This window comes from Ambystoma mexicanum, chromosome 6q (assembly GCF_040938575.1).
Source record: "Ambystoma mexicanum isolate Mex_15411 chromosome 6q, UKY_AmexF1_1, whole genome shotgun sequence".
Taxonomy (NCBI): Eukaryota; Metazoa; Chordata; class Amphibia; order Caudata; family Ambystomatidae; genus Ambystoma; species Ambystoma mexicanum.
Window position 1 is genome coordinate 1,287,576,824 of NC_090937.1, and position 27,617 is coordinate 1,287,604,440.

At 45.2% G+C, this 27,617-nt stretch overlaps 1 protein-coding gene across 4 annotated transcripts in view; it reads right to left on the minus strand.

Annotated features, from left to right (window-relative positions):
• PACRGL (parkin coregulated like) overlaps positions 1–27,617 on the minus strand; it is a 344,780-nt gene that overhangs the window by 137,986 nt on the left and 179,177 nt on the right. For 3 of the 4 annotated variants that reach the window (XM_069631888.1, XM_069631887.1, XM_069631889.1), the window contains 3 exons: positions 15,913–15,980; positions 15,435–15,525; positions 2,622–2,756 (listed from right to left, as the gene is read on the minus strand). In XM_069631888.1, coding sequence (XP_069487989.1) covers positions 2,622–2,756; positions 15,435–15,525; positions 15,913–15,980 — 294 coding nt within the window. The remainder of the gene's footprint in view (positions 1–2,621; positions 2,757–15,434; positions 15,526–15,912; positions 15,981–27,617) is intronic. The other variant, XM_069631890.1, reaches the window with a different exon arrangement.

Genomic DNA, 27,617 nt, shown 5'->3' on the forward strand with positions numbered 1-27,617 from the left:
CTTCGACACAGTCAATCATGCCACCCTGACAAATCAGCTCTGTGACACCCTTGACATCACAGACCTGGCATTGGACTGGAGGAAGCAATAAACAAACAAATGGGAGGTGCAAAACATCTGTGAATGAACTCACACAATTTCAGGTGCAGCCGGGTGGGGCCCCCCTGAACCAATGGGACTCCAAACAAACAAACAAACAAACAAAACCAAACACAACCCAGTTGTTGCCAACTGGTGAACCCGTATGCAGTCCTGTGGGAAAAAGATTTCCCTAGCCAACTCAATACATCATCACACACTTTCCAGTTTGTAAATTCAATAAAGCACACATTGAAACAAATAATTTCCACAAAGTTGTAAATATATTATTAGCTTCACTGATTGGTAAAGCTAAGTACGTAAAATGTAAATTAAGTCAAACAGTGTGAGTAACCAATCTCGCACTAAAACTGCACGAAAAGACAATGTCACATCTGTTATCAGTCACAGGTGTGTTGTTTACAAATGAAGTTCTGTACAAAGTCAAAACATGAACATCATTCCCTTCTATTCATGAAACAGCATTAACATGGAGTGTCCGTTGTACAAGATGTCAATAACAGACGATTCCAACATGCCGACGGTGGAACTCATTCCCCTCCGACCAAACTTCCCAGGTTCAACTGGGCCCTTTTCTCTCCCCTATCACACTCTCCACATGCAGCGTTCCTTAAGACTCTTATCCTCTCGCCATGGCTCTTCAGCATCTACCTTGCCCCTCTGGCCCACCTGATCTCCTCCATCTCTCCTCACTTTCAGGGGTATGCAGAGGACACACAGCTCTCCTTCAAGCTTCCCTCCACTGTCTACTCTTCCTCCTCCCTCATCCCTGACTGTCTGACTGCTATTCTGGCATGGTGTGCTACCAATGATCTCTGCCTTAATGCCAGTAAGACTTCGATCCTTCTCATTGGGACCCCAGCTCCACCCTTCCCTCCTACCCTCTGGCCGCCATCTAGGAGTCCCCTCCCCCACCCTCTTGTGTGTAAAAAAAACCTTGGTGTCATCTTTGACTCCTCTCTCTCCTCACATTGCGGACCTTGTCAAGAAGGCCCACTATCAGCTGCTCCTCCTCAGAGGCATTCTCCCTTTCTTCACCTTCCCCCAGAAGCTCAATGTCTTCAGAGCTCTGGTCCTCTCTAGGCTGGACTACTGCAAAAGTCGCTTCCTCAATCTTCCTTTATTCTCTATTCCCGCTCCAACTAATCCAGAATAGGACGGAGAGACTTATCCTTGGCCTCAAGCCCAGGGACTGCATCTATTCAGCCCTAACATCTCTCAACTGGCTCACAGTTGCTTCTAGGATCAAGGCCAAGAACCTCTGCATCATCCCCAAAGCTTTCTGGGGCTGGGACCCCCACTACATCCAACTCTCTCTTCCTAAAAACCTCCTTGCTAGAGCTCTTTGGTCTTCCAGCTCCAACTCTCTGCAGATCAGAAGCTTCTCTAAGCAGAGAGTGTGGGTGGACCTTTTTCCTCCGCAGCAGCCTCCCTCTGTGCTGGTCTCCCTGCCCCTCTCAGGCTTGAGTCAGATCTCCTGAAGTTCCGGAAGCTCCTCAAGACCCTCCTTTTCTGTTCTTCCTTCCCTCTCCTCCTCTCCTGCTAACGCCACAGTCTGATGCAGTGACAGGCTGATTGGTTCCCTCCAAGTTCTACAGGGCACCAGGCCCCCACGCCCAGACCACCGCCCTCCTCACACTTAGCATGTGGACCCACTTCCCCTGTACCCCATGCAATCCCTGGCACTTGCCCACCTGGCCTGCCCTTAGCACTCGCCTAGCCACTGTGGTCCCCCCTCCCTCTTCCTCCTCCTTTCGCCTGGACTCTCTCCTCTTTGCCCTGCACTTCCCTTCCCACCCTAGCACTTTGTATTTTGCGCAGACCGGCACTCTCTCCCTACCCTCTCGCACTTCTCGTTACTGCACTTTTACAATCAGAATGTCCCAAAGCCTAGCAGGACCATTATTGTCATCTCCACCCCGTCCCCCTTTTTGTCTTGCGGCGCCTTGAAACACTATTTGTTGGATAGGCACCTTACAAATATCCAATAAATAAATAAATACTGCAGCCTGGACGAAAACTCCCCTCAGCTCCAGCCGGCATTATCAATGGTCAGTGATCAATGGATACCTAGTCCAAAACACCTATAGCGCCACAGGTTCGAGACCATGGAAATTTGCAAAATAGCAGCCAGGACAAGAATTGCTGATGCTTTGGCACATAAAAGATGCAATACACAAGAACTAGAAAAACAATGCAGTACAGTCACTAAAATTCCCTCATTCCATTCCTAATGCATCCGACAATGCCATAGGTGATATGATATATGATATTTTATTTATAGCGTGCTCATACACAAGTGTTTCAGATAGCCAAAAAATGGAGGGACAGGAGATTGACAATGCAGGTCTCATACTCACTTGTGTTTGCGTGACTCACAGTATGGCACTTGGTCATACAGGAGAAGGAAGGAACAATAGAAATCCACAATAGAGGCTAGCGAATAATGTCAAATAAATGCAGCACAAAGTCAAAACAATGACCGTTAGCATGAATACAGTTGCAATCATTTAATTACATACCAGAGCAGCCTTTAGTGCTGGGATTAACTTGGGTAACAAGGGGATTGTTTTGTCTCTTGCTCCTTCAGCCAACAGCAATTCTTTGAACCCTTCTTTCGAAACAAATGTGTAGGGATGTTTGGTTTCTCTTAGACCCTGAATAAAATACATAATACTTTGTATAAATACAGATATTCATTTCACATGAATGTTGGTCTTCTAGGCCAGTTTTAACCATAGAAGACAGGAGGCCATGGAATAAAGCCTAGTTACAATACAATGTTTTGAAACACAATTTATTTTGTTTTATATTGTATTGGTTATTTATAAGGAGTGTATACAACAAGACACTGTATCAAAGCGCCAGTGTAGAGAGGTGTTATGATTCAGAAATACCTGCATCGCACCATGACCTGACCGCCAAAGAAAAGGGGCAGTACATTCCTGAAGCCACTCAGCCATTTCTAGGTACAACACTGACAAAGCTTAGGAATAGGTCTCCAAGTGAGAAAAGAAAACTAAAACAACTGTACCTGGAGTACAGTAACTTTGAGGCATGATCAGTAAGCAACTGTCAGTAAGCAAGTAAACAAGTAGAGGATTGGCAATATACATCCTACCTCCCACTTGTACACCAAGCCTCGAGAGAGATCACTTGCGATATTGGAGCAGGAAGTTGCAATAGAAATCAAACCTATTCACATTCATGAAATTGGGAAGTCAAATGTCAGCACAAATTGTTAGCAAATAAGAACACCAGCCTTTCCCCTAACCCCTAAACTCACAATGCTATAGATAACATTTATCTCTATCCCCAAGTAAACAATGCTGCAACCCCATGCTGGTATCATTGCCCAGGAGCAACATGCTGGTAAAAATACTCCTGCACATCAAAGAGGCACAGAACTCCGCAGATGTTCTGCTGATTATTCCAAGGCAGCTTTTCCCAAAATTGCAAGAGCCAGATGTACAAAAGGAAACATCATTCTTCACTTAGTTGCAGATAACCGGTAAGTCAGTCACCAGCAGTAACAAGATATAAGGGCAGAGTGTCCCAAAACCTAAAAGGGTAACTCTTTAAGTGAGCTAAATACCCTGACATATCCGCTTTATAAATTTCACGATGATCCACAGGCATATTCTGAGAGGGAACCGAATTACACTCAATCAGACCCTGGTAAAACAAATGAGTTTGACACATAAAAATAAAGCAACACCAATGGGCAACCGGAATGATGATAATCTCTGCAAGACATAGCCCATTAAATGAATGGTGGTGCCAACTTAACTGGCAAAAACAAGCAGGAAGAAATTAAAGCATAGGAATTCTCACAAAAAAATTTAGCAGCAAAAACTTTTTATTTTTTTATTTTTATTTTATTTGATTAAACTGTTTTTCACAGTTTTTACAAAGAAAGAAAAAATGTTAAGCCTGTTCCTATGTTTGACCGTTTCATTGTCTTTGCTTAATTTCAGGTTATTTCTTCTCTTGTCAAGTTTATGTTCTGAAAGAACTGTCCAACCGCAATTACTGTTTTGGTGTTGCCCCCTGACATCAGAATATTCCACGAATACTCTTCTTCCATGCACCATCTGTTTTTGAAGAGGTGTCCCATATGGATCATTCTTTTTGAAGACAGTTCAGGGCAGGACAGTAAAAGGTGCCTCGCAGTTTCAACTGTTTCTGTTTTTTTGCAAAATCTACAAAGATTGTTGGTGACGGTTCCTCTGATGAATAGGATTTCTTTAGTATTTAAAAGATTCAGCCTTGCCCTTAGGTATGTGTTTCTGATTAGCTTGCTGGGACCTTTTAACAAGTAGCTCATGGGCTCATTTTGTTTTTGTTGATTTACTGGTTGGTCCAGGGCTGATTTGTATTTCGAGGCGTCTTCCAATGTTTTGATCCAGTCCATTTCCTTGAATTTTTTGGATGCTTTGTTTGGGTTACACTCCAGTTCTTCCCAGGAGCTTCCTATTTCAGTGAGTGTTTCCGAATTTCTTTGCTCCCATGTAGAAAGAATGGTGTCGGAGCCTTTGTTTAGTTCTTTGTTTAGTACCTTGAGGATCTTCTCGGAGGATAGCCTTATTTTCCTATGTAACATCAAGGCGTTCAGTTTGACTCTTCCCCTTAATGATAGGACGTTGATTTCTCTTCGAATCAACGCTATTGTTGTTGATTGCGGGAGCGTCAAAAGTTTCCTCCAAAAAAGGCCTTCTAGTTTTGTCTAGATTCTCTCGGGTATCATGGGCATCGCTTCTGCACCATAAATAATTGCAGGTACTGCTTTAGCTGCATCAAAATTCAGAGCTGGTTTCAAAGAGAATTTTCCGAATTTTTTATCCATGATGCATGCTTGTGTGAGCATGATTTCATTTTTGCAATCATGGTTTCCTGCATTGGGGTTTCGAAACGTTTTAATTGATCGTGACTCCCAGGTATCTGAATGATTTTATTTTTTCCAGTCTTTCCCCTGCCAAAGACCATTTCGATTTTTCTTTTCGTGTTGTTGTTTTTTCGAATGTCATTATTTTTGTTTTTGTTGAATTAAGGATCAGGTTGTTGGCCTTGAGGTATTCTGAAAGTGAGTCGAGTTTGCGTTGGAGACCTATAGCAGTTTGGTCCAATATTAGAATGTCATCAGCGTAAAGTGGTCTGCTTACTTTCTCGTCTCCAATGTTCGGTGGAAATGATCTGACTGTGGGATCCCAGTTTTGATAGTCTCAATGAATGCATTGTATAGTGCGGGGGCCAATGGGCATCCTTGCTTAACACCTCTGTAGGTATTAATCCCCTCTGAAAGTTGACCTAATCCATTAAGTCTGAACCTCATAGAGGTTCCGGAGTAAAGCTCAATAATTGGATTGAGGATTGGTGGAGGACAATTCCATTTTGTCAGTTTTGTCCAGAGTTTGTCTCTGTTGACCGTGTCAAAGGCCTGAGAGAGATCAATAAATGCCAGATGGATCTTTGGACATCGCTCTAAAACCTTCGCTTTGAGTGTGCTTAGTAGCATTATATTGGCCGTTGTTCCAGTATTTTTGACGAAGCCTGTTTGGAAATCGACGTGAGCTTCCGAGGTAACTGCCCAGGTCTTGAATTTATCCAAAAGGAAGGCACCGAATAATTTCCCGATGGTGTCCAGTAAGGCGATTGGTTGGTAATTTGATGGATTCCCTTTATCACCTTTCTTGAAAATTGGGACAACATTTGCTGTCTTCCAATATTTCGGGACAGAGCGGGTGTCAGTGCGTTGTTGAAATATTCGGGCGATACGAGGTCCCAATGATTCTATGTTGTTTTTTAGATCTACATTTGAGATTCCATCTGGCCCAGAGTTATTCAGTTTCCGTATTTTTTCGCAGATTTCCGTTTCGTCACATTCTATGTCCCACTGCTGTTTTTGGACCGGTGGGAGTTCGTGCGCGTTGCCATTGAGTGGGGCAAACATCTTTGAGAAGAAAGAGATCCAATGCGCCTCCCCAATTGAGTTGACTAAAGCGTCCTTGAAGTTGTTTCCTTTCGGATCGATCAGGGTCCAGAAGGCTTTTGGTTGCTTCCCATTTAAAGTCCTTAGCATGTGCTCGGAGTCTTCTTGGTATAGTATGGCCCGATGGGATTTTACCCAGTTTTTATAAGACTCTTTTGCAAGCACTGCTGCTTCGGCTGTTTGTGATGAGGAGCTGGATTTTGCTCTGCGGAGGGCTTTTCTCATTTTGCTTCTTTTTTCCACCAATTGCTTGTTACTCGTTGTCAGGAAAGGAAGAAGGCGATGGATATGGCAGGGGAAATGTGCACAAAATACACAGTAAACAACCTTGAATATAACAACGTGCATTCAATACCCAAGACTCGTGTATACCACTTTAAGAAAAGGAATGTAGGGTAAGCACTTAGAACCTCCTTATGACTGAAAGGAAAGTCGGCAAACTCCTTACCCACTATGCTATTACAGATACTGACAGCGCTAAGCCCACGTAGAGGGCAAGCAGGGACAGAATCTGTAAGCTGACACTCTAGACGGTACTGGATAAGGAATTTGGAAACAGTACTCACAAGGACCGGAATGACCACATGAATGCCAGTACTCACGAAGACCGGAAAGACCACTTGGATGTCCGTATTCACGAGGACCGGAAAGACCACTCAGAAGTCAGTACTAACCCACAACCCTGTAAATCAAACAAGAACCCAGAAGGCAGTAAAGGCAAAGAGTGAGGATGACTAAATACCTAAACCCAAGTCAAGAGGCAAGAAGGAATAGTACAGTGTGGAAAACAAAAGATAATCACACAGGGGCTAGTTACAACAGCTTCCCATAGCTAATAATAAAATAGGAAATAAATGTAAAAGTGTAAAGGAAAACATGGCATGGATCCCAATAGAAGGCAAGGATCAGGAGCAGTGAAAAACGATTTCAAAAGGGAAACTTTCCCACCCATCCAAGGTGAAAAGGCAGGAAACTAAACCTGTAAAGGAAAGATTAATGCAACAAGTCTTTCAGTAGCAAAGGGCAATTTCTAGGAAACAGTGAACACAGGCAATTGGGCTACAGCAAAAGGAAAGCTCAGAGAAAGGCTGCCTGCAGACAGAGAAAGGGAGAAAGGGATTTCCAAAAGGCAGAAATCAATTAGGCATACAAATACGAATTCCAGGACAAGGAACAAGAAACACTAACTAGAACTGGGCACAAAAACTAGGAACCAGGAACAAGGGACCAGTCACGACAGGAACGCTGCAACAATGACCAGCGCTGGACTGAAGCAGACTGAGGCTTTTAAAGCTGCTTAACGAGCACACCCCTCAGGCGTGTCGCCTGCTGCACCTGCAGCCACAGGTGTTGCCTATCCTCCACCCAGCCTTGTCCTGCAAGGGAGGAGGTGAGGCAGTGAGCCAGGCATTCTGGGAAGCATAGTCATTTGATTATAGTAGCAGTAGCATGCTGGCTGCCAAAAACCTGGAATGGATCCGGAAGGGAAGTAATTAGGGAAATAAGGTTTTAGCGCTCCCAATTCATCAGGACACTGTAGCATAAGGTTCGGAGGAAATGTCCAGTAGGGAAGAAGCCCCAAAACATGCCCCCAAGTGGCGGGAACGGGAGCGAAGGGAGCGAGCCGTGACACTCGTGTGTTGAGGGATCTTCGCAAAGGCTTGAAGTTTTCTTTGTTGCTGATAAGGGATCAGTAGTGGGTAGTAATCGACTGGAGGTGTTGATGACCCCCACTGGTTCACCGATTGTTCTTTCATATTTCTTTGTGATTGCTCTTATTGCCTCACTAGTGAGTCTAAATCTTGTGCCTGCTCCATTAATGTCGATTGAGGGAGTCATGATCTTTCTTTTTCCCTCCGATTTTGGTTCTTGGGCTGTCCATGTTGCCTTCAAAAGGTTATGATCACTGTGTTCGGTTCTTATCACCTCAAATGTTGTTGTGTTTGAGAGCAGGTTTCTGGAAACATATATATGGTCCAGGGAAACTTTGAGGTTGCCTAGTTCCCAAGTAGGGATGGGATTGAGTGTTGGAGAGGTCAGATAATGAAGATTGTGAAGATCAAGTTCGTCCTTAAGTACCTCCCAACTCTTGCCTCTCTGGTCGGATTCTCGTACTCTTGGAGGTCCTTGAGTTGCTGATCCATGGTTTACATCACCATTTTTTGGATTAGGTCCAATGGTTGCTAGGGTCAGATATAAGTCCCCGCATATTATAATATGATCGATGGCCATCGTGTTTGAACAAGCCTCTATCGTTTGGCCAATGTTTGCCAAGAGAGCTGATTCTTTCAGGGCTTTTGGGTTCCAATATATATTTATGACTAAATATAATATTGCTTTGTCCCGGTTTTTGCCAGCTGTAATCGTCTGCCCAGAAACCAAAGAGGCTAAGATGAATGGGCTGATTGACAGTGTTTGTTTAAGATGCAGACCACTGCAGGCTCTGACGGCTGTCAAGAGCCCTGCACTGGGCCTGCCTGTTGCGCCTAGTATCGCTGGTGAGAAGTCAATTTCGAAACCATCAATCGATGGCTTCTTTAAGAGCCACGTCTCCTGTAAGCAGAGAAGATCGAATGATCCCAAGTTCACATCGGTTTTGGATGTCAAGTGGGTAAACCCTTTTGTGTTCCACGAACCCATTGTTAAATTGCTATGAGTATGGGGAGTTCTTCTAGGATTGGCGTTTGTTTGTGGCTATCCTCTTTTTTCTGTTATGAGTGTTTCCGGGGTCCAGGCTCATCTAGTTTGTTCTTTGTTTTTTAGAGAGTATAGCAAATAATTTTGCGATTAAGTTGTCCTTCGGCTAGGGAGGTCTTGGTCGATTGTTGTCTTCCAGTTCGGCAGTGGGCCTTTCGGTAGACGTTCTGAATCCATGTTACTTAGTGTTTCATTGTCTCGCGTCTTGATGTTGTTTGAGTAGTTTTTTTGTCGATGTTGAGTTTTTGGTGTTTTGTGTGGCGAATCAAGTCTTTCCTTGTCACTGTTAGCTCGTCTCTCTTCTGTGATGGATTCCTTTCTGTAGTGGTTACCAATTGGCCTCCTTTCGTCAATGTCCTGTATTCTGATTTCAGAGTGGGTTTTGTGAGATGCATAGTGTGATACTCGATGACGCAAGGAACCAACCGGATTGCCCCCGAGCGCCCACATTTCGTCCAGGTCTTGTGCTCTGGCTCCAGAGTATGTTTTACGGGTGCATAATGTGACGCTCGAAGTCTTGAAGAGCTTTCAGCCTTGTCAGTAGGAGCATGTGCTTTACTTGGTTTGTGTTCCCTCCCTTTCGATCCAACTGGTGCTTGGCGAGAGTTATTCCTTTCGCTGCCTACTTCTTCAAGGTCGTAACCCAGGTCTCTAAGGGTTCTGGACTCGGCCTTTAGCTTACGTCTGATGCTTGGTGAGGATATGTGGATATATACACTGTCGATGGAATGAGGGCCCGAGAATTCAATGACATCGAGGTGGTCGGATGTTACTGATCTCAGTGATGGAACTTGGTGAAGTAGATCCATTATTGCAAATCTATTTAAAACCTGGTTGCCCTTTGATTTATGGCATGGTTGCAAGAAGAAAGAGCGGGTATCAGTTGTTCTGTTGTGTCTCGTTGGACGGGTACGTTTCCGTTCTCTATCAGAATGTCTTGGAGAGGTCGAACAGTAGGGTTCTCTTTTTTGATTGCGGTCTCTGGATTCTCTTTTTTGGTATGTTTGAACCCTGGATTTCCACGTTTTGGGAGTGTGGTTGTTGTTCCGATTGTTGGGTTCGTCCCATTTTTTGGTAAAAGAGGCGTGTCTGGGTTTTTGCCAGACCAGGGTCTTTCGTTTCTGCTCTTCCTCCGTCCTGAGGGGTGAAGTTGTTGGGTCCAAGAGTCTGATTTTTTTAGGAGGAGTGACTTTATCATGGTTCCGATCGAAGGAAACCGTTTTTCTTTTAGTTTTACAATTGTTGACAGATTTCGGGTCTTTGGCCAGCCATTGAGATGACAGTTCAAGAGTGTTTTCCATTAGATCGCTTGCTGTTGGAGAGCGAGATCTATTGCTGTTTGGTTTAGGACAGTTGTTTTGGATGGCGTTTGGTATGAGTGGTTTCGTTGCAATTTTGATGTACTTTCTTTTTGTTGAGAGTGAGGAATTTTTCTTGGCCTTAGAATGGTCCGTGCCAGTTTGAGCTGAGCAGTTGTCCGGGTGTTTTGTTTCGAGGCTGGGGCTGTAGATGTAGATGGTTCATCTGCAGAAACCCTGAGATCCTGTTCTTTGTCATTAATTATGCAGCCATTGAATGCTTTTGTCTTATTTAGTGGGGGTATTGAGAATTTAAGAGTGGTTTGGTTTCCATGGGTTGAGCCTTCATAGGTCTTGTTTGTCGAGCCTGATGTAGTAGTTTAAAGAGGAAGTCTCGAGTTCCGATTGTCTGACGACGTGGTAACTTGAAAGCTCTTGGCTGATGCAGCTGGGGGAGGCGTGCTTTCCTTGTCGGCATTTCCTGCTTTAAAATGAAATGTTTTCTCTTGTAAGCGGTCGACTTGAGTTTGTACAGACTTTGTTTCCAGTTGTTGTTGGTCCCTTGTTTGTGTACTGGCTTCTTTAGTAGACGTCTTCCTATTTTCTGTTTCTGAAGTAATAAATCCTTCTAAGTAGGTTAATTTTGTCTTTTTGCGGATGCTGCCAATGTTACTTGGTCCTTTAGAGTGTCGTTGAGGGATTCATACAATTTAGTGAACTGAGCTAAAGCTATAGTGATAGCTGACATTATCGTCAGTAGATCCGCTTTTTTGTTTGGGGTGTCTTTACCAGAATCTCCCATGATTTCACTTTGTCTCCTGTTCTTCGGTGGTGTACTTGGAGTTAGATGCTTCGAAATTTGAGCTTCTTGCAATCTGTTGGTCATTGACGTTTTGGTTAGTGTCGAATGTGCCTGATGTGGAGTTGCCTGCGTAGGTTTTGAAGGCAGATGTTGCATTATCGGTCTATAAGATTTGGAGTTTGGTAAGTCTAGCTTCTTGATTGTTGGACAGAGGTCATTAGTCTGTGGTTGGTTAGTGGATGTAACTGTAGGTTCTTGCATCACGCTGTGAAGTGAGTTTTCTTTAAGCGGATTTGGCTTGTTGATGATGTATGTGGATGCTGAGAACTGTGAGAAGTTTTCTGGTGTATTTGGTTCCGTATCCTTTAATGCTGGGGGTTTCCCAAAGTGCCATATTTTGTTAGTAGATAGTTAGGGGCTCAAAGCAATTGGGTTGGGAGAGTTTGTGTTGAAATTTTGCCTCATCAGAACGGCGGGAGAGTGAGTATGGTCATTATCTTCCAAGGTCCCTTCCAGAAGCCCTGCGTCAGAAATCTCACTTTTCCCAGTGATGGCCCTTTTCCCTTGCTTGCTGAAGAATTTGTCTAGAGTGCTCACTGATGGTTTCTGGGCCTCTTTGTTCCGATTTGTTAGGGCAGACGGCAAATTGTTTGCTGGTAGTCTGTATGTAGGAAGTTTGGTTTTTGGTGTTTTGACTAGTTTTACTCTTTCCGCCTTCGTAGCCAAATGTATTGCCTTCCTTTGGATTGGGTCTTTTGTTGACGTTGTGTTAGTTTTTGGTAAATGATCCCTCTCATTAAACCCAAGTGATGCTACCTTTTGGGTAGTTGGTGTGGGTGTAGGATCGTCGTTTATGAAGCTGTCGCTTTCTGAGTTCTCAATTGTTGTGTAAGAACAGTCACCAGACCAAACAGTTTTTAAGTTTCCCATGCTGGATGGGGGGCTGGCTAGATCCTCCCTAGCCACCACCAGATGGATCTCAATAGCGATTTTTATTATGTTTCCCTCATAACTAGAGGCATCCTTATTGATCACTTTTTTAGGGTCACTAACCAGATTAGTGTTAAATGTGATTGGACACGCAGAGTTCCCAACCAGATCTGCGAGAATCGGAGAGTCTGCCACGGGGTTTCCCCCATCCAGTTCGGGGAGGAGTGTTCCTTTGTTTTCCATGGCTAAGCAGGATCGCGTAGGTAACCTCCCCCCCTCTCTGAGTCTGTCTGCCGCTCCCGGGCCAGAAGGGCCGTGTGGAAGCAAACAGCCTTCGTGAGGAGGATCTTCTTCGTGGGCCGCCTTGTCACCGAGAGGAGCCCCTCCTCCGTCCGTTATGGGTGGCAGGAGCCTCGAAGGGGGCTCAGACAGAGTCTCGAGAACTCGCCTGCGTGGCGTCCAGGAGAGGTCGAGCCGGAGCTCCCAGACCTAACGGTGTGTGTGAGTTGGGCTGAGGGAGCAAACCGACCCTTTTGTGGTCAGCTTCGCAGGTCGCTGCGGCGGGTGGTCGAGCCGACGCTCCCAGACCGGCCGCTAAGTTTGAGGCCGCTTTCGGACTCAAGGCAGCCTCAGCGTTTGCAGCACCCGGCTCCTCATCTCCCGGCAGTCGAGCCGACACTCCCAGAACTGCCGTGGATTAGAGGGGAGCCGGGTGTATTGACTCAACGTCAGCAGGGGCTCCTCCCTGCTCCTCTGTTCCTGTGGGTTGAGCCGACGCTCCCAGACCTACCAGAGGGTGTAGGGGGGCCTGATATGTCGGGTCCTCGTCAGTGATGGCGGCTGCCTGCTCCGGTGTTCTTAGAGATCGGGCTGACATTTCCGAGCCTGCCGGGGAGTGAGGGGGGGCCCGGGATGGCTTGTCAGTCTCGGCCGTGTCACCCTTCTGCATCGCCTCTCCTGGGAGTCGAGCCGACGCTCCCAGACCTCCCAAGGGGAGCGGAGCGGCTTGGAGCCGCGGGTTCGCGAGGCAGTGAGTACCTTCCGATTTGGGTCCTTTGGTCGGTCGAGCCGATGCTCCAAGACTTCCCTGACTGTGGGGATTTGACAGAAGTTTATAGGTTTGTATGGAGGACAGAAGCGACCTTGAGGCCTGTGATTTCTTGCTTCTTGAAGGATTTTTGTGGGGGCTGCGGTGCTCCAGCCCGCTGTCTTCACTGCGGGTTCTCTGGCTTCTTAGCCAGTGACCTTCCTCCTCAGCTACGGTTGCGGGAATAGCTTGGTTCATGTTGCTGTTGCTGTGGGGCCTGTCCCGGCGGTCCAGGCGCAGACTGCCATGGACTGCCTTGACTCTGCAGCCTTGACTCCGCGACCCGCTCCGCGGATAGATGGGTGTTTTATGGACACACCTCCGAAAAGAAACAGCACTGTAGACAGACTGCCACGGACTGCCTTGACTCTGCAGCCTTGAATCCGCTATCTCTAAACCTTATATTCTAACACAACCAAGTGTTGAAAGGGAGAGTGCATTTATAATTCCATTTCGTCTTTAGTTTCGGGGTTATAAGAGAAACTTATGTGTTCAATATAGAAAGACATACAAAATAATACCAATATTTTGAAATAAATAATGAACTTCTATCCAAAATAACAAACTTTGGGAGACCGTGAAAAACAGCTCACCAGAAAAACTAAAATCTCTTAGGGAAGAGATCTGGTTCCAATTCCCAATATCACAACCTTATCTTCCATCTCAATGACACAACATTCTCATAACCAGGTGCTCTCCCCAACTCTTTTCCCCATCTTTTCATTCTCCATTTCTGGACTTGTGCCTCCTCAAATGTCATACTCTTGCACCTCCACCCCACTTCTACTCACTCCTCGCAGGCTTCTGCCTTGCTGCTCAGGTTCCGCATCGATTTACGCCTTCCTTAATGTCTCTACACCTCTCCACCAACTTCTCTTTACTCTTAAGAATTTCTTCCAAACTCATCTTCCTTATCCTACTCCCCTTCTCCTTCTCCTTCCAACCTCCTCCTTATTGTGCTCCTCCACCGCTCTTTCTGTAATCTCCAACCTGCTTTTCCTCTCTCCAGTTATGTTTATCCTGTCTTTCTCAGCCTTCTTCTCCTCTCCACTTCTTTTCTATGCTGCAAGCCAACTCTCTCCAATCTTCCTTTTCCTCCATGAATGCCTCTTGCCTCTGCCTCCAACATCCCTTCACTCACTAACTCCTAACTATGACCACCCTGACTGAATCACCCTTCCCTTAAATAGGGAAGTGGCCCCTGCCATTGGTCTGTGCCCTTCCTGTTAGGTTCACTTATGGACCCTTCTTACCTCCCACGTATGTTTGGTGTAATGTAATTATTTTGTGGGTGTCAGCTGAGGGCCAGGTAATGTGGCTGCGGAATGCAACATTGCAGTGGGAGCCATTTTGAGGCTTAGGACTCACAAAACAGATGAAGCCCAATTATACAGAGAGAGGTACATTTGGGCTTAATATAAAGCTTATTTGAGGGTTATCTGCCATTTTGGATTCATGGTATTCTGTTCTTCATGCCTGGTGCCAACAGCTGGCCTGCCAACTGGCCACCCTCTGCCACAGCCCCACGGGACTGTGAAAGCCTTCCTGGAAACTCACCCTCTCCAAGGGAAGTCCCTAAATTGATCTGAAAATTCTGGGCTCTGCTAGGTGAACGTGCACCCAAAGGCACATATTCTGGTTCTAGCAATACAAGGCTTCTTAAAGGGTTTAGAGTGCAATGTGGGTCCCATGTGGAGGTCAACTGCTAAAGCCTTTAAGGACTTCATTAAAAAAAGCATCTACATCAGAGTGGCTAGTTCCCAGTGCGTGGTATGTATCATGCAGGAAAAGAACTGAAGTAAGAAGGCACAGGTGGGCTCTATAAATATACTTGGGTTGTGACGGACAGCACCAATCTCCTTATGATGTGCCAGGTTGAAGTCAATCCTTCAACCCATGGCGATTTACCAAGTTCAGTATGCACCTGGAGAATAATATGTGGAGTTTGGCGGAGGAAGGTATCCCTTAGAAGGTCAGATCGGTTTCCCATATGGCAGCAGGCCCAGTGTTGGGAATAGATTGAGCACCACATAGAGAATAGTCTAGGAGGTTTCGGAACCTACCATAAAATGAACCAATAACCCCAGGATGATCAAAAGTGCAGACGAAGTTATGCCAGGCAAAACCCAACCAAGTTATTTTTCTTGAGCATAGCAAAGGATTCCAGTAACAGGTCAGGTGCTAACAATGTAGGATGTAGAACAAAGTCTGTCTCTAGTCTGAACAGTAAACTCATGATTGATGATTGAAAGATGTTTTCATCCACTCTCCTATAGATCAAACAGTGCTGTAAAATGTATGCTGAGAAGCGTCTGGCTCCTACTGCAGAGAAAATTTAGGCATCAGTTCAAAGAAGCAACAGTTCTGGAAAACAACTTTGTGTCTCTGTAAAGATCTTATGTTTAGCAACGATTAGTACTCAACTTCTCAGTAACATAAGCAACTTATTTGAAACAAAATGTTACAAACAAATGTTTTGTGTGTTCCAAAAGAATAAAAAGGACATTTCACATTTAAGAAGCAGGGAATTACCTCAGCGAACGTAACCAGAAGAGGATCATATGGAATGTTTTCTGGCGGGCGTTCCCACTGTATCTTGTGCTTAACAGAGCCATGGACCAACCTAGCACACAAAAATAAAAAGCTCTCCATATTTACTAACTATTTTGCTAGCGGGTAGAAATTTGGTTTACTAGTTTTGTTGAGACCAGATCAACTCACCAGATAGTGTCTAAGGAAAAGAAATAAAACAGCAAATGTATCAATACATACAATAATACTGTATGCAAGAGAAGGGTTCACTAAATTATTTGTAAAAAGGATTATAAAGCAAGCACAATCCTGTGCATTTCCACAACCACCTCCTCCCCTAAAGGAAAGACCTTTAAGCGGGGCAGTTTCAATGACTTCACTAAGGCATCAAAGCTAGTAAGATGTGAGTGTGAAATGGTGTGTGTCCAGTCCTATGCAAGTCCATACATATTTATATATTTATTTTGTATGTCCCCACCTGCAAGGTATACCTCCTTTAGAGTATATGGCAGCAAATGCGGAAGGGGCTTTCTGATGATCTGAAAACTAAAATTAGGAAACAAAATAATTAAATGCACACACACACACCAACAGAATGTATCTTTGTAACGATTCATTGCTAAAAAAGAAAACACAGACATAAATGTCCTACCTAATAAAGGCACAATTGTGATTCTTTTCTTATTTCAAATGTAGACGCAGTGGATAAACTAATTTAGGGATGACATGTCATAACATTTACTAAGGCAACAGTAGGTCTTCTTAGAGGCATGCAAGTAGGGACTCAAATTCCAATTAAACCTAGGGCAAAACAATTGATGTTGCACAAATTAAGTCCAACAATCAATAGTAAGCATTGGTAGGAAAGTAATCACAAAGTTGGTCCATTTACTTTGACTTATTAAGGAAGGCTAATGGTGGGCAAGAGTAAATAGTTAACCTGTTTTCTGGAAACATTTGCTTCAGGCCCACCTCACCACGGACTGACCCAACATACCCAGTTGTTCATAGAGCGGGGAATGCCTTCCCCATCTATGCATTTGTCTTTTCAGTAAAATAAGCAACTCTGATTTGTCTTTTCAGTATCCACTTGGGAAAGTGTTATAGTTTTGAGAAACAACCGTGTTCTTCCCACACTACATTTTGTGCAACTGCTGCACATCCAAGATTAAATAAATTTCCACATGAGAAAGAGGTGTGTTGATCCAGATTCTCCATACATCTGGGTGGTCAGGGTGTAAACTGTGTGGTCACCAACATGCCAATTTCGCAAACGCATTTAGTCTTTGCAGGATCATTATTTCACACTTCAAGTAAAATAAACAAAGCACAGCCAGAGCAATCTGCAAATGATGGCTTTCAACGTGTTCTTGCTTACGCAAAGCTCTATCAGCATGCTTCCATTCTCATATCTAACCTGGGAAAATAGGTGAAAAGACACTGTGGAGGTAAAGGAATCCCTGTAGGTGCCAGCCAAACTCCCTGCACTTGAAACGCAGAGCAAGAAAGACTCCTCTTGTCCTAGAGCCCCTATAGTGGGGCTTACAGCACCCAGAGAAGCCCAAAGCAGCCTGAACTCCTTTCTTGCTGCTTCGAGCCATCTTCAATCTGATTTATTTAGTGTTTGACACCTGCAAACTGAGCCAGGACACACTGTGCTGCTTTTGGCACTCTTCCAAATCTTCAAAACGCTGCTTGAAAACTTTGAACCAGTTCAATGCTGAATTGCACCAAAAGCACTCAGCTCGAACACCAGCTCAGCACTGCAGACGCCTTTGACTTGCCAAATCTTCGAGGACTGCATCGAATCAAATCAAACAAAACTCGTCTCAACTCTACCCCCTTTTGGAAGCTGTGGTGTCACGCGCTGACTTGACCCAGCAGTAATGTTGTCGATCCAGCTTGACTGCTGATCTAAACCCGTTGGACCCTTCGAACCAGCTCTGCTCCAACGCTGCATCAAAGAGCACAGAGCCCTGTCTCGTAGCAGACTCTACACAGACTTGTCACTTGGCCCAACGCACCCCACTGCATCTCAAAACCAGTTTGACAACAAGGATAGCACCACAAGGACAGCACAGAGAAACAATGCATGACACTGCCGAACTAATGAAGGTTAAGGACAAGCCGTTGAGCTGCCCTGTCCCGTGGTCCATTTCCTGGGACAATAGTTTTTTTTAACCGCCTTTTGAAACTTTCATTGAAAAGACATACACTATAAAGTGGCGTTGCTGCAATTGCTTGCCTGATCACCCCAGCTCAAGTACCCAGAGTGCTATTCTCTACAAGTTCCAACGAGAAATGATAGGACAACACCATAACCTGCCTTTGATGGGAGCAATAAATGACCAAAAACATGAAAAACAAAGATAAACCACACAGGACCAATCTAAAGTGTACCTGTGCAAAGCATCAATAGCATTATTAGATGCCTCATGTTATTTCACCCAAAAACAATTCACATAGACATTGCTTATAAATATGACATTCGTTGTCTTTTTAATAATCCACAATGTAAAACATGACAAACCTCAGGTAATACACATCATTACATCATTGTTACAGGTAGATATTATATATATGTATTACAGGGCCTGCAGTAGCGGCCCTGTACTTAAGGTTAAGTTGCTCAACCCACCAAAGGAAGAGCGTTTTTTGGGTGCCATATGACGAATACTCACCAAACTTGGCAAAACATGTATATGGCCACCTCTTCGCGAGGTTTGCTGCTCTTTTGTTAAGATTTGGGGACAAAGTTAGAGGGGGGGTCCCAAATCTTTTGAAATACTCAGAAACAATTTTGCTCATGCCTACAGCCCAAACAGCTGGACGGATTTGCACCAAACCTGGCCACCCCTTAGTGGCAGTTTGGTACCAAAAGTGTGCTTTTGCAAATTTGGTGTAAATCCATCTAGTATATATTTTTTAAATGGCCCAGAAGTTGGTTAAAATATATATATATTGTATCTGAGTCCGGTCAGCAGACTCATTACCCGATTCAGATTCCGTGAACACCTTTGACCCAACCAATCAGAGAGCCGCGTAACATCGTACGCGCATGCTGATTGGCTAATTAAAAATGTGAGGTGCGTCAAAACATTTGAAACGAACACCATGTTGCATTCATGAACTGTGCCGGTAGTTTATGAACATTGCAGTAAAAACAATTTTTTCAAAAACACATTACACTTGTCAAACTAATGAAAGAATCTCTGGGAAGGTGAAGGGTGATGAGGATGGCATATGGTTATAAAAAGCCTAAAATCGGGTGTTTTTTCTTCTCCGAAGTCCGCAAACATCTCAGATGTTCGGGCGGGTTGCTGGGATGTTCCCAAACGTGACAAAAGTTCGAAGACATCCATACATATTTCTGCATTATAGGGTCGGTGAAAAGCTGTTTCTGGATGGCTTATAACTTTGGCACCACTCAATGAAACTACATGAGATTTTGCAATATCATTTTAGACCCAACTTGAATGCTCCTGAAAAGTGTGGTACAATTTTGGCCAAGCAGGGGGGGGGGGCAAAATGTTTGAACGTTTATAAATTTGGTGCCGATTAACAAATCTGAATACGAGTTTGCAAAATGATTTTAGACCCAACTTTGAATGTTTTTGCAAAGTTCGGTGGGATTTTGTCAAGAGGGCGAAAATTAGAGCGGGGCTCTCAACATTTCGAGATGGCTTTTACTGTTAGTGCCGTAGGAGGAATCTGCACAAAAGATTGCACACAGATTATAGACTCATCCTTCAATGCTTGTACAAAGTTTGAATGGATTTTGTCAAGTGGTGGCTAAGTTATATGACTATTTATTGTACGTACATTTTGACCTTTGCACACAAAAAACATAGACATTTGCAGTAAACTGCGAGGAGCATTGGCAAGGACCAGAAAGCAATGTGTCTGTTTTCTTTTTTGAAAAGCGTCATAAAGTAGGTACAAACAAATAATGATATACCTTTGGTGACTCAGGTATAGTCTGTGGCAAGGGCTAGTGGTCAGATTGTCCGGCACTGGGATTAAAGTGGGCATGGCCAACAGGAAACGGTTATGTAGTAACGTTTTTTAAAATCGGGATGCATTTGAATTGGAAAAGAAATTCTGCTTGTGGCTACAGCCCGGAGTGCTGGACGGGATTGCAGCAAATTTGGACAGCAAGGACCTGAAAGCATGGTTTTGCAAATCTGTCTTGTGCTTTATTTTTTCCAAAGTGTAAAAATGCAAGTACAAAAAATTGTGATATAACTTTGGTGCTTGGGCAGTGGGCCTGGCCCTGAGCAAGGACAAATGTGTGATTTGCTTATTGGGCATGTAGCACGGCGGATGCCCATACCCCATGGATTGTGGAGACTCGCCATGGCTGCAAGCCATGAGCACTGGTCATTGGTTACATTATGTTTATGTTTATTGTGTTTATATAGCGCTTTACACCAAAGCGCTTTACATTATAACAACAAGGATACAATAAAAACAGTAGAAGTGATTACAAAATATGAATCAAACCTGTAATAAAGCAAGTAGAACAATTTGCCAGTGAAGATAAACGAGGGAAGAGGGGGTGGAGAAGGGGAAGGAAGTGGGAAACAGTAAGTGGAATAAGCTAAGGGCGAGAGAGGAGGAGAGGGGACTTAAGAGGAACGGAGCAGGGAGAGAGAGGTAAGAGGAGGAGGGTGAAAAGGGGGGAAATGGGAAGGAGGGGATAAGAGTATTATGAGGGCATAGTGGAGACAGAACTAGGATGCAGTGTAGACGAGGTTGACAACAGGGGTGGTTTGGTGGGGCTGGGGTCTTGGTCAAGCCTCATGCCCAGGGATATTCAACCATGACTTGCAACCCCAGCATGCGCTGCTGATAACAACACACATCAGCATGCGTTGTAAAGGAGAAATTACCTTACCGTAATGTTCTTTCTATGGATTTTTCTCCCGCAAATTCATCATCATGATAGATATTCCATCTAGCTTCACTGCTTTGAAAACATTTTGCCAGGGGGTGTAGTGGACCTCGACCCTCGGCCGCCGATCGTTGATCTGACTTGTCAGGCTCTCGATCGGCGACTCTGGACGTGACGTCAGGCATCATACAAATACGGTGTCACTATGTTCCACACCTCAGTTCTTGTAACTTTTCCCATTGCAATTAACGCTGCACAAGAAAAACCACAGGAGAGGGCTAACCAGCCATTACAACATTAACAAGGGTACACCCAACAGGGTGACTCCACAGCTATGTGTGAAGAAAAATATATCTATATTTTTTTTTTTTTTACAGAAAACGGTCATCTCAGAGCCATACCAGATCCCTTTTAACTTGGACAGAAACGACCACCCACAGAACTTTGAGCGGGGATGGATGGGAGAATCTGTGGGAGAAGAATCCATAGAAAGAACATTACGGTAAAGTATTTTCTCCTTCAATGGATTGCTTTTCTTCTGCAGATTCCTTATCATGATAGACTACCCAAGCAGTTAGGACAACAGAGGTGGGCAGAAAGATTTAAACCAGCATATTCTGCAGAACTGCCCTACCAAACCTAGCATCAGCTCCCTGTGCACTGTCCAAGGCATAGTGCTTGGTAAAGGGATGTAAAGATGACCAAGTGGCTGCCCAGCAAATATCCCTAACAGGGACTCCTCTCTGGTGGGCTGTGGAGGCTGAGACCCCTCTGGTCAAGTGTGCCCTGATATTTGCTGGAAGCTCCTTGCCTGCCGATTAGTAACACTCGGCTATGCACAGAATAATCCACAGTGACAGCATTTGCTTAGTGACCGAAAGGCCTTTTCTAGACAAGGAATGGGCCACAAACAGCTGGTCCGATTTCCTAAACTACGACGTACGGGCAACATAGACATTTAACAATGTATTCAGATCAAGGCGATGGCAATGCTCCTCCTCCTTAAAGGGTTGCATAGGGGGGTAGAAGACAGGCAAGTCAATGGACTGGGACAGATAAAATTCTGACACTACCATAGGCAAGAATCCTGGCCTGACTTCAAAAGAGACTTTCTCGTGAAAGAACTTCAGGAATGGAGGTTTGCAGCACAAGGCTTGCACATTGCTAACCCTCATTGCAGACCTGATTGTGACCAAAAGGCAGTTTTAAGGGACACCAGAAACTTGTTGAGAAGGGCCTTCAGCAAATGGGACATGACCAGAATGGTGAAAAATTAACCTTGGTCTGGGGACCTCTTCAACACAGACAGGGCCGCCAAATACCGTTTCACTGTGGCAACCTGAAGACCTGAAGAGTCTAGTGACAGAAGAAACTCCATCACTGTACTGGTGGGGCAAGCAATAGGGTCAGTCTTGCATTCCCTGCACAACGCCTCAAATCTTCTCCACCTGCACACATACAGAGTTTTAGTAGAAGGCCTGCATGCAGCAAGCAGTACCTGAAGCACTTCCTCTGAGAGGTCCCAGTCATCATACCTCATCCTCTCAAGAGGCACGCATGTAGGTTGAGGGAGTCTGGATGCTGAGGCAACCGGTGAGGCGGACAGATGGTCAGATCCAGGAGAAAGAGAGTACCATGTTCTCCTCACCCAATACAGGGCGATCAGGATCATGGATGCTCGAAATCTCTTCAACCTCCTGAGAACCCAAAGAATGACAGGAACCGGAGGGAAGTTCAAATCCAACAGAAACATGTTCCCTAGTGCACCATTCACTGGGAATCCCCTTGAACAAAACAGCTTGCATTTCCTGTTGGACTCTGTGGCGAACAGATCCCCTGAAGGGGTTCCCCAGAAAGTGAAGATCTCCTCTAGGACTTCCGGGCACACGTCCCACTCGTGTGAGACCATGCTCTGCCTGCTCAGATGACCCGCCAAGGTGTTCTCTGTCCCTGCTAGATGAGTTGCTGAGACCGAGATTTGGTTCTTTCTCAACCAGAACCACAGCTGAATTGCCTCTGTGCAGTGTGGGCGAGAGTGCACAACGCCCTACTTGTTGAAGTAATGCATGGCCACCGTGTTGTCTGTCAGGACGAGGATGTGTGTAACAAAGTGGATATCCGTAACACCAAAGGTAAGTTTCATGATGGTTTATTGTCCTGGTCCTGTACTCCATCAGTAAACACACAGGATGGTAGGGGACATAGATAACACGAAATCAAAAAGGCAACACCGGGCTCACGCCCACACCCATACTTCTCAGCTCTCTCTCTCAGTCCAACGGTCAACCAGTAGAACACACCAACCCTCACATTCCACCAGCTCATGACATCACTACACTGCTACTCCAAGCCACATTACAACACCTCTCCCTCCCTAGGAAAACACAACAGAATGAAAAAGGTAACGCGACCAGCACCAAACCCCAATCATCCAAACACAAACACAGTACCAGAAATCCCGCACACAGCGGCTGCCTATGTCTAGAACCCCCTGGCAACCCAAAACAAATAAGGAACCACACGCATAGGGAACCATTCACAGGCCAACCGGACCACATAGAAAATGCCAACGGCACACTCACTCCCATGACAACAACATGCTACGACCTTCGACACCAACTCCCCATGTCACTAGACTATCACCCTCGAGGACTGAAAACAATAAACTGTGCACTTACGCCTGTCGCGAGCTGCCCCTCAGAACCTAGGGCTGCCACCCCTAGACATACTATTGTTAGAGAACACTAACACAACTACCTAACCAACTTACCCTCCTACGCACCAAACACCTTCCACTCCGGTCTGCCCCCCAGAGTCTCAGAGCTGCCCCTCTGAGCACAACCCAACCGCTCCCTAAACAGAGCAACAACAAATGCCCAACAGCAACCGAGGGACCCACAAACCACAACTCTGATTGGAGTACCACAAAAGAAACCGCATTCACAATCCTCCTCCACAACCACTAACCCATTGGCCATTTTCTCCCTCACATCAGTAAAACCACCTGATTTACCAAACTAGAAATCAGGAGGGAAACTGCACGACCTCAGATCCAACATAGTAACTTACCCCAGTTCAAAACCAGGTACTATGGAAACACTGGCAAAACTGGAAAACACCCTCAACCATAGTGACCTACCTCGGCCTCTAGACCAAGCGCTACAAAACAACAGGAACTTAAATACATCCTCAAGCATAGCAACCCGCCTCAGCACTTAAACCAAGAGCTATGAAACACAAATGAACAACACTACTCTGAGAAACAACACTCATAACGACCTACCCTGATATTGCATCAGGCACTATGACCACCGAACAACAGTGCATTAAGTCCACCACAACACTCAGGAATCAGGCACTCTGAACACCCCTAACTGGACCACACGCAAGATTTAGTTCCATCACTAAACACAAATGGGCAATCCAACCGAACACACAGACATAGCGACCTACCCTGGAACTAAAACCAGACACTTCCGGCAAAGACAACACCTACCACTCTAAACTGCTCCAACGCACCCTCACAGACATAGCGACCTACCCTGGCACTAGAACTAGGCACTATGGACCTCAATTCTTAAAACACGCGCCCCACACGTCCACCAACTTATTGTACTCGCAACTATACACTACACTTCTGTCGGGGAGAAATTCTGCCGGGGTCGGCCGGGCCGTCCGCAGACCTCCGGGCAGGGAGGCCCCAACTCCTCCCGTATATCCCAAAAGAGATAGAGTATGAGACACACGCAAGAAGCAAGGTGACTCTGCTGTTTATTAGACAAAACGGCAGGGATGGGTCAAGGAGCGTACGCGTCCGTCCTGACACACACACAATCGTGGGGCTCGCAGGCCCTTTTTACCTTAGTATGACGCGTTACTTGCGTCACCTTACAAAGTTTAACAAAAAACCTACTTCCACTCTGGATTGGTTACTCGAGTGGTAGGGTTAGTATAGCATACATATAGAGAACGGTGTTAGTGGTTGAGGGTTAGTCAGGTGATATACTTGGGCTGTCCCTTCAATTTGATACATGAAAATTGTTACATGAAGACCTCTGAGGATTGGTCAATGTTAATGGCGTCAGTGATAAGAGCCCCATGTTATGATTGGTCCGCTCGCGAGCCTCCCAAGCTGGGACTATCGCTGTTCCCAGCTCGCGGTGCACCTGTAATTTGCAACAATGTTTTACTATGGGTAGGTGTAAACAATGTGAGGATTTATTCATATGTTGGGAGGTCGACTACTCCCACTGCTGCAGATGTCCAATGAGTCTTTTAATTGTATCTGCCTGTGTCTTGAAACGTGGGATTCAGGCGTCTCCTTCCTCCTGGGCTTGGCATTCTGTCAGGTTTGGCTTTGTCACGTGAGGTGGGACCGTGTTTGAGGCAGAATTCAGCACAATTAATATTGTTTTTCCCACTGTGTGCCTGGTTTATCTTGCAGGTGCGACCTTGGCGTTGGCTTGCGGCGTGCGAGATTGCAACATCGTGCCCTTGGCGGTGTGCTTTCGCCGGGCTCATTCTGCAGGGTCAGCAACCGAGCTCTTGCTCATTCAATGTTCATGGAAGCTTTTGCTTGCGGCCTACTTGGGCCTAGTGCATAGGTGGAACCGTTTGATGCAGAGCGCTTTAGGTTACGGTATCATATTGCCCTATCATCAGTATCGTGTCTTCGTTATATTCTTCATTATGGTACATGGTTCTTAGAAGAAGCGTGAGCAAGCCTTTTTAGATAAGTTCATGATGCGTCTTGCGTTCCTGCATTTTGAGAGCCTATGTGGAAAATAATAAAGATGCACGTCCGTGAGTATGTCTGTCACCTACGTCATAGCACTGAGTACAATCTTCGTGTGGATTGGTGTGGGAGTGTCCGGTGTGCATGTTTGCACAGATGTGCTGACCGTTGGCTAGGTCGTCATGGCATCTCTAACGACGTGTTGATTTAGTGCTGGATGGTTCAGTCGAGTCCATCCATGCCACAGGTGTCGGCATGTGCAGGGCAGGCTGGTGGGCACATCCGTATGTTCCTGTACCAGGGTATTTGGTCGTCTGGTAGATGGGCAAACTCTTCTCGTGGTGGGTGTCTGGGCCGTGATCCTCTAGGCCAAGCGCGAGAGGGGAAGGGCGGGAGCCTGTTCTTCCATTCTCCCACTTCAGTCCCCCCTCTGGTCGACTTTGTCGACCACAAACATATCCTTTTCTTTATCTCCTCTTACTCTCCATATTTTAGTTATTCCTCCCAAATGTCCATAGTGGTTAACATGGTCTTCAAATGACCAATACATATATTCACAGGTTCCTCCAGGAGTGCAGTATACCCATTTCCCTATGTAGCTCTTTGGGTTTCTTGGGTTTTCGAGCCTTACAGATGGTGGGTCCAGGTGGTTGGTGATGATTTGTTTGCGCAACTTCTCTCTCTCTTTTATTATCGTGCCTGTGTGTTTGCCGTCATCTGTTGGCATCAAGAGGTGCATACCAACCATTTCGATCATCTCGTCTATGGTGCGTGCCTTCCGGGCCTTCCAAAATCTTATTATGATCAGTGTATCTCCAGCCAAAATAGTACATCCAACTATAATCTTCAGTCCATCTGACAGCCAAGATGGCATCCATGACCATAATATTGAAAACCAGCTCTCATCCTTTTTCACACCTTTACTTTCATCCATCATTTTTGAGTGCATCTGGGTCAATTGTAAAACTGCTTCTGTCAGTGTACCATTGTCAGCATCGTTGGCAGGGGTGAATGTGCAGCATGATTGTCCTATCTTAGCGCAAACTCCTCCTTCCATTGCTGTGAGGAGGTCCAGTACATATCTGTTCTGAAGCGCTACCATCCTCACAGCTCGCAGTTCCTCTTTTATTGCGTTGAATCCATTCACTGTAGAGTTAATTGTCATCATTAGTTCCCACCTAGTTATCTGGAGCCATTTTGCGTTTGCGTAAGCCTGTAGTCCCGGATGTATTATTGAGGAGAAGAACATTGCTGCTCTGCTGAATAGTCTGTGTTCTGGCGGAATTGAAGTGAGTGCTGTTTCCGACCTTCCCCACAGGTAATTTCCTGTCAGAGGTTCTCCTTGTCTTTTCTTTCTATTCAGGACAGTATTATTGCTGTTGGCTTTGTTCTCTGGCCCCTTCTGAGGTTGTACAGATCTCTTCTTCCTTTTGTTCCCTTCATCCATTTTGGGGAAGTTCGCCATATTGACATGTTTCTGGGGTACCACTAGTGATGGTACATTAACGTGTACTATTGTGCATACACCATTCCACAGAGGGGGCAGTGTATGGTATGCCTTGTCTCCACAGGCCCAGTAATGGTCCATTACTACTGCTGTTCCTGCTCCCCCCTCAGGTAACTCCATCACGCTTTCACAGTTGGTGTTGTATCCTACGTCCACTTCTCCTTTATGTTGGTAGCATACCTTAGACGCAGTTAGCGGCAGTATTGTTATTGGGTCTTCATCCTTTTCCATCCACGTGAGCATGGGTACGTACTTGACCCAAGTCACCCAACATCTATGGTTGTGTCCATCAATAGTTGAAATATTTTCTCTTGTTACCATGTTGCTGCCAACCACTCCTATGTCCCATTTGTTGTTCATGTACACCTTCCCTGTTGTTATCACAAGTGGTCTTTCCCAACATCCGTTTTTACCAGGGACTTCAGTGGCGTACCAATCACATGGTAGGTACTGCAGTGTTACTTTCTTTGTTTCTCCTTTTTCAGGACCACTTGTTATGTATTTGAATCCTTCAGCATGTAAACTGCTCTTGTGGTAACTCAAATAAGTCTTAAGGAAGTTGTTTTCATATGGATATGTATCTCATGTTTTCCACACCAGATGCACCACTGTCCCTTGAAATCTTCCTTTCGTCTGGAACAGTGCCAGGTATATTATACATCGTGCTATTTTTTCATCTATCTCCGTGGCAACAAATGTTCGAGAAGCGCTCATGGCGTATGGAATCAATGAGCAAACGTAGCAGCTGTCTTCTGTTGTCTGTTTACCTATGTGGGTCATGTGTTGGTACCATATGTTGTTTGAGATGTGTGCTGAATCTTGTATGTAGTTGTCAATACCTTTATTATCTGAGTATGTGCTGCGTTTAACTCTATTTTTCTTGTGTGGGATTTTACTAGTACCACCTGACGTAACCCCTGTTGCAGCTGGGGGTGGGGTGCATTAGGTTTGGGTACAGCAATAATATCAATAGCATAGCTGTACTGCCATACAGAGGCAGCCAAGAACCCGGTGATCATTAAAATCCCTATCAATTTTATTACAAAT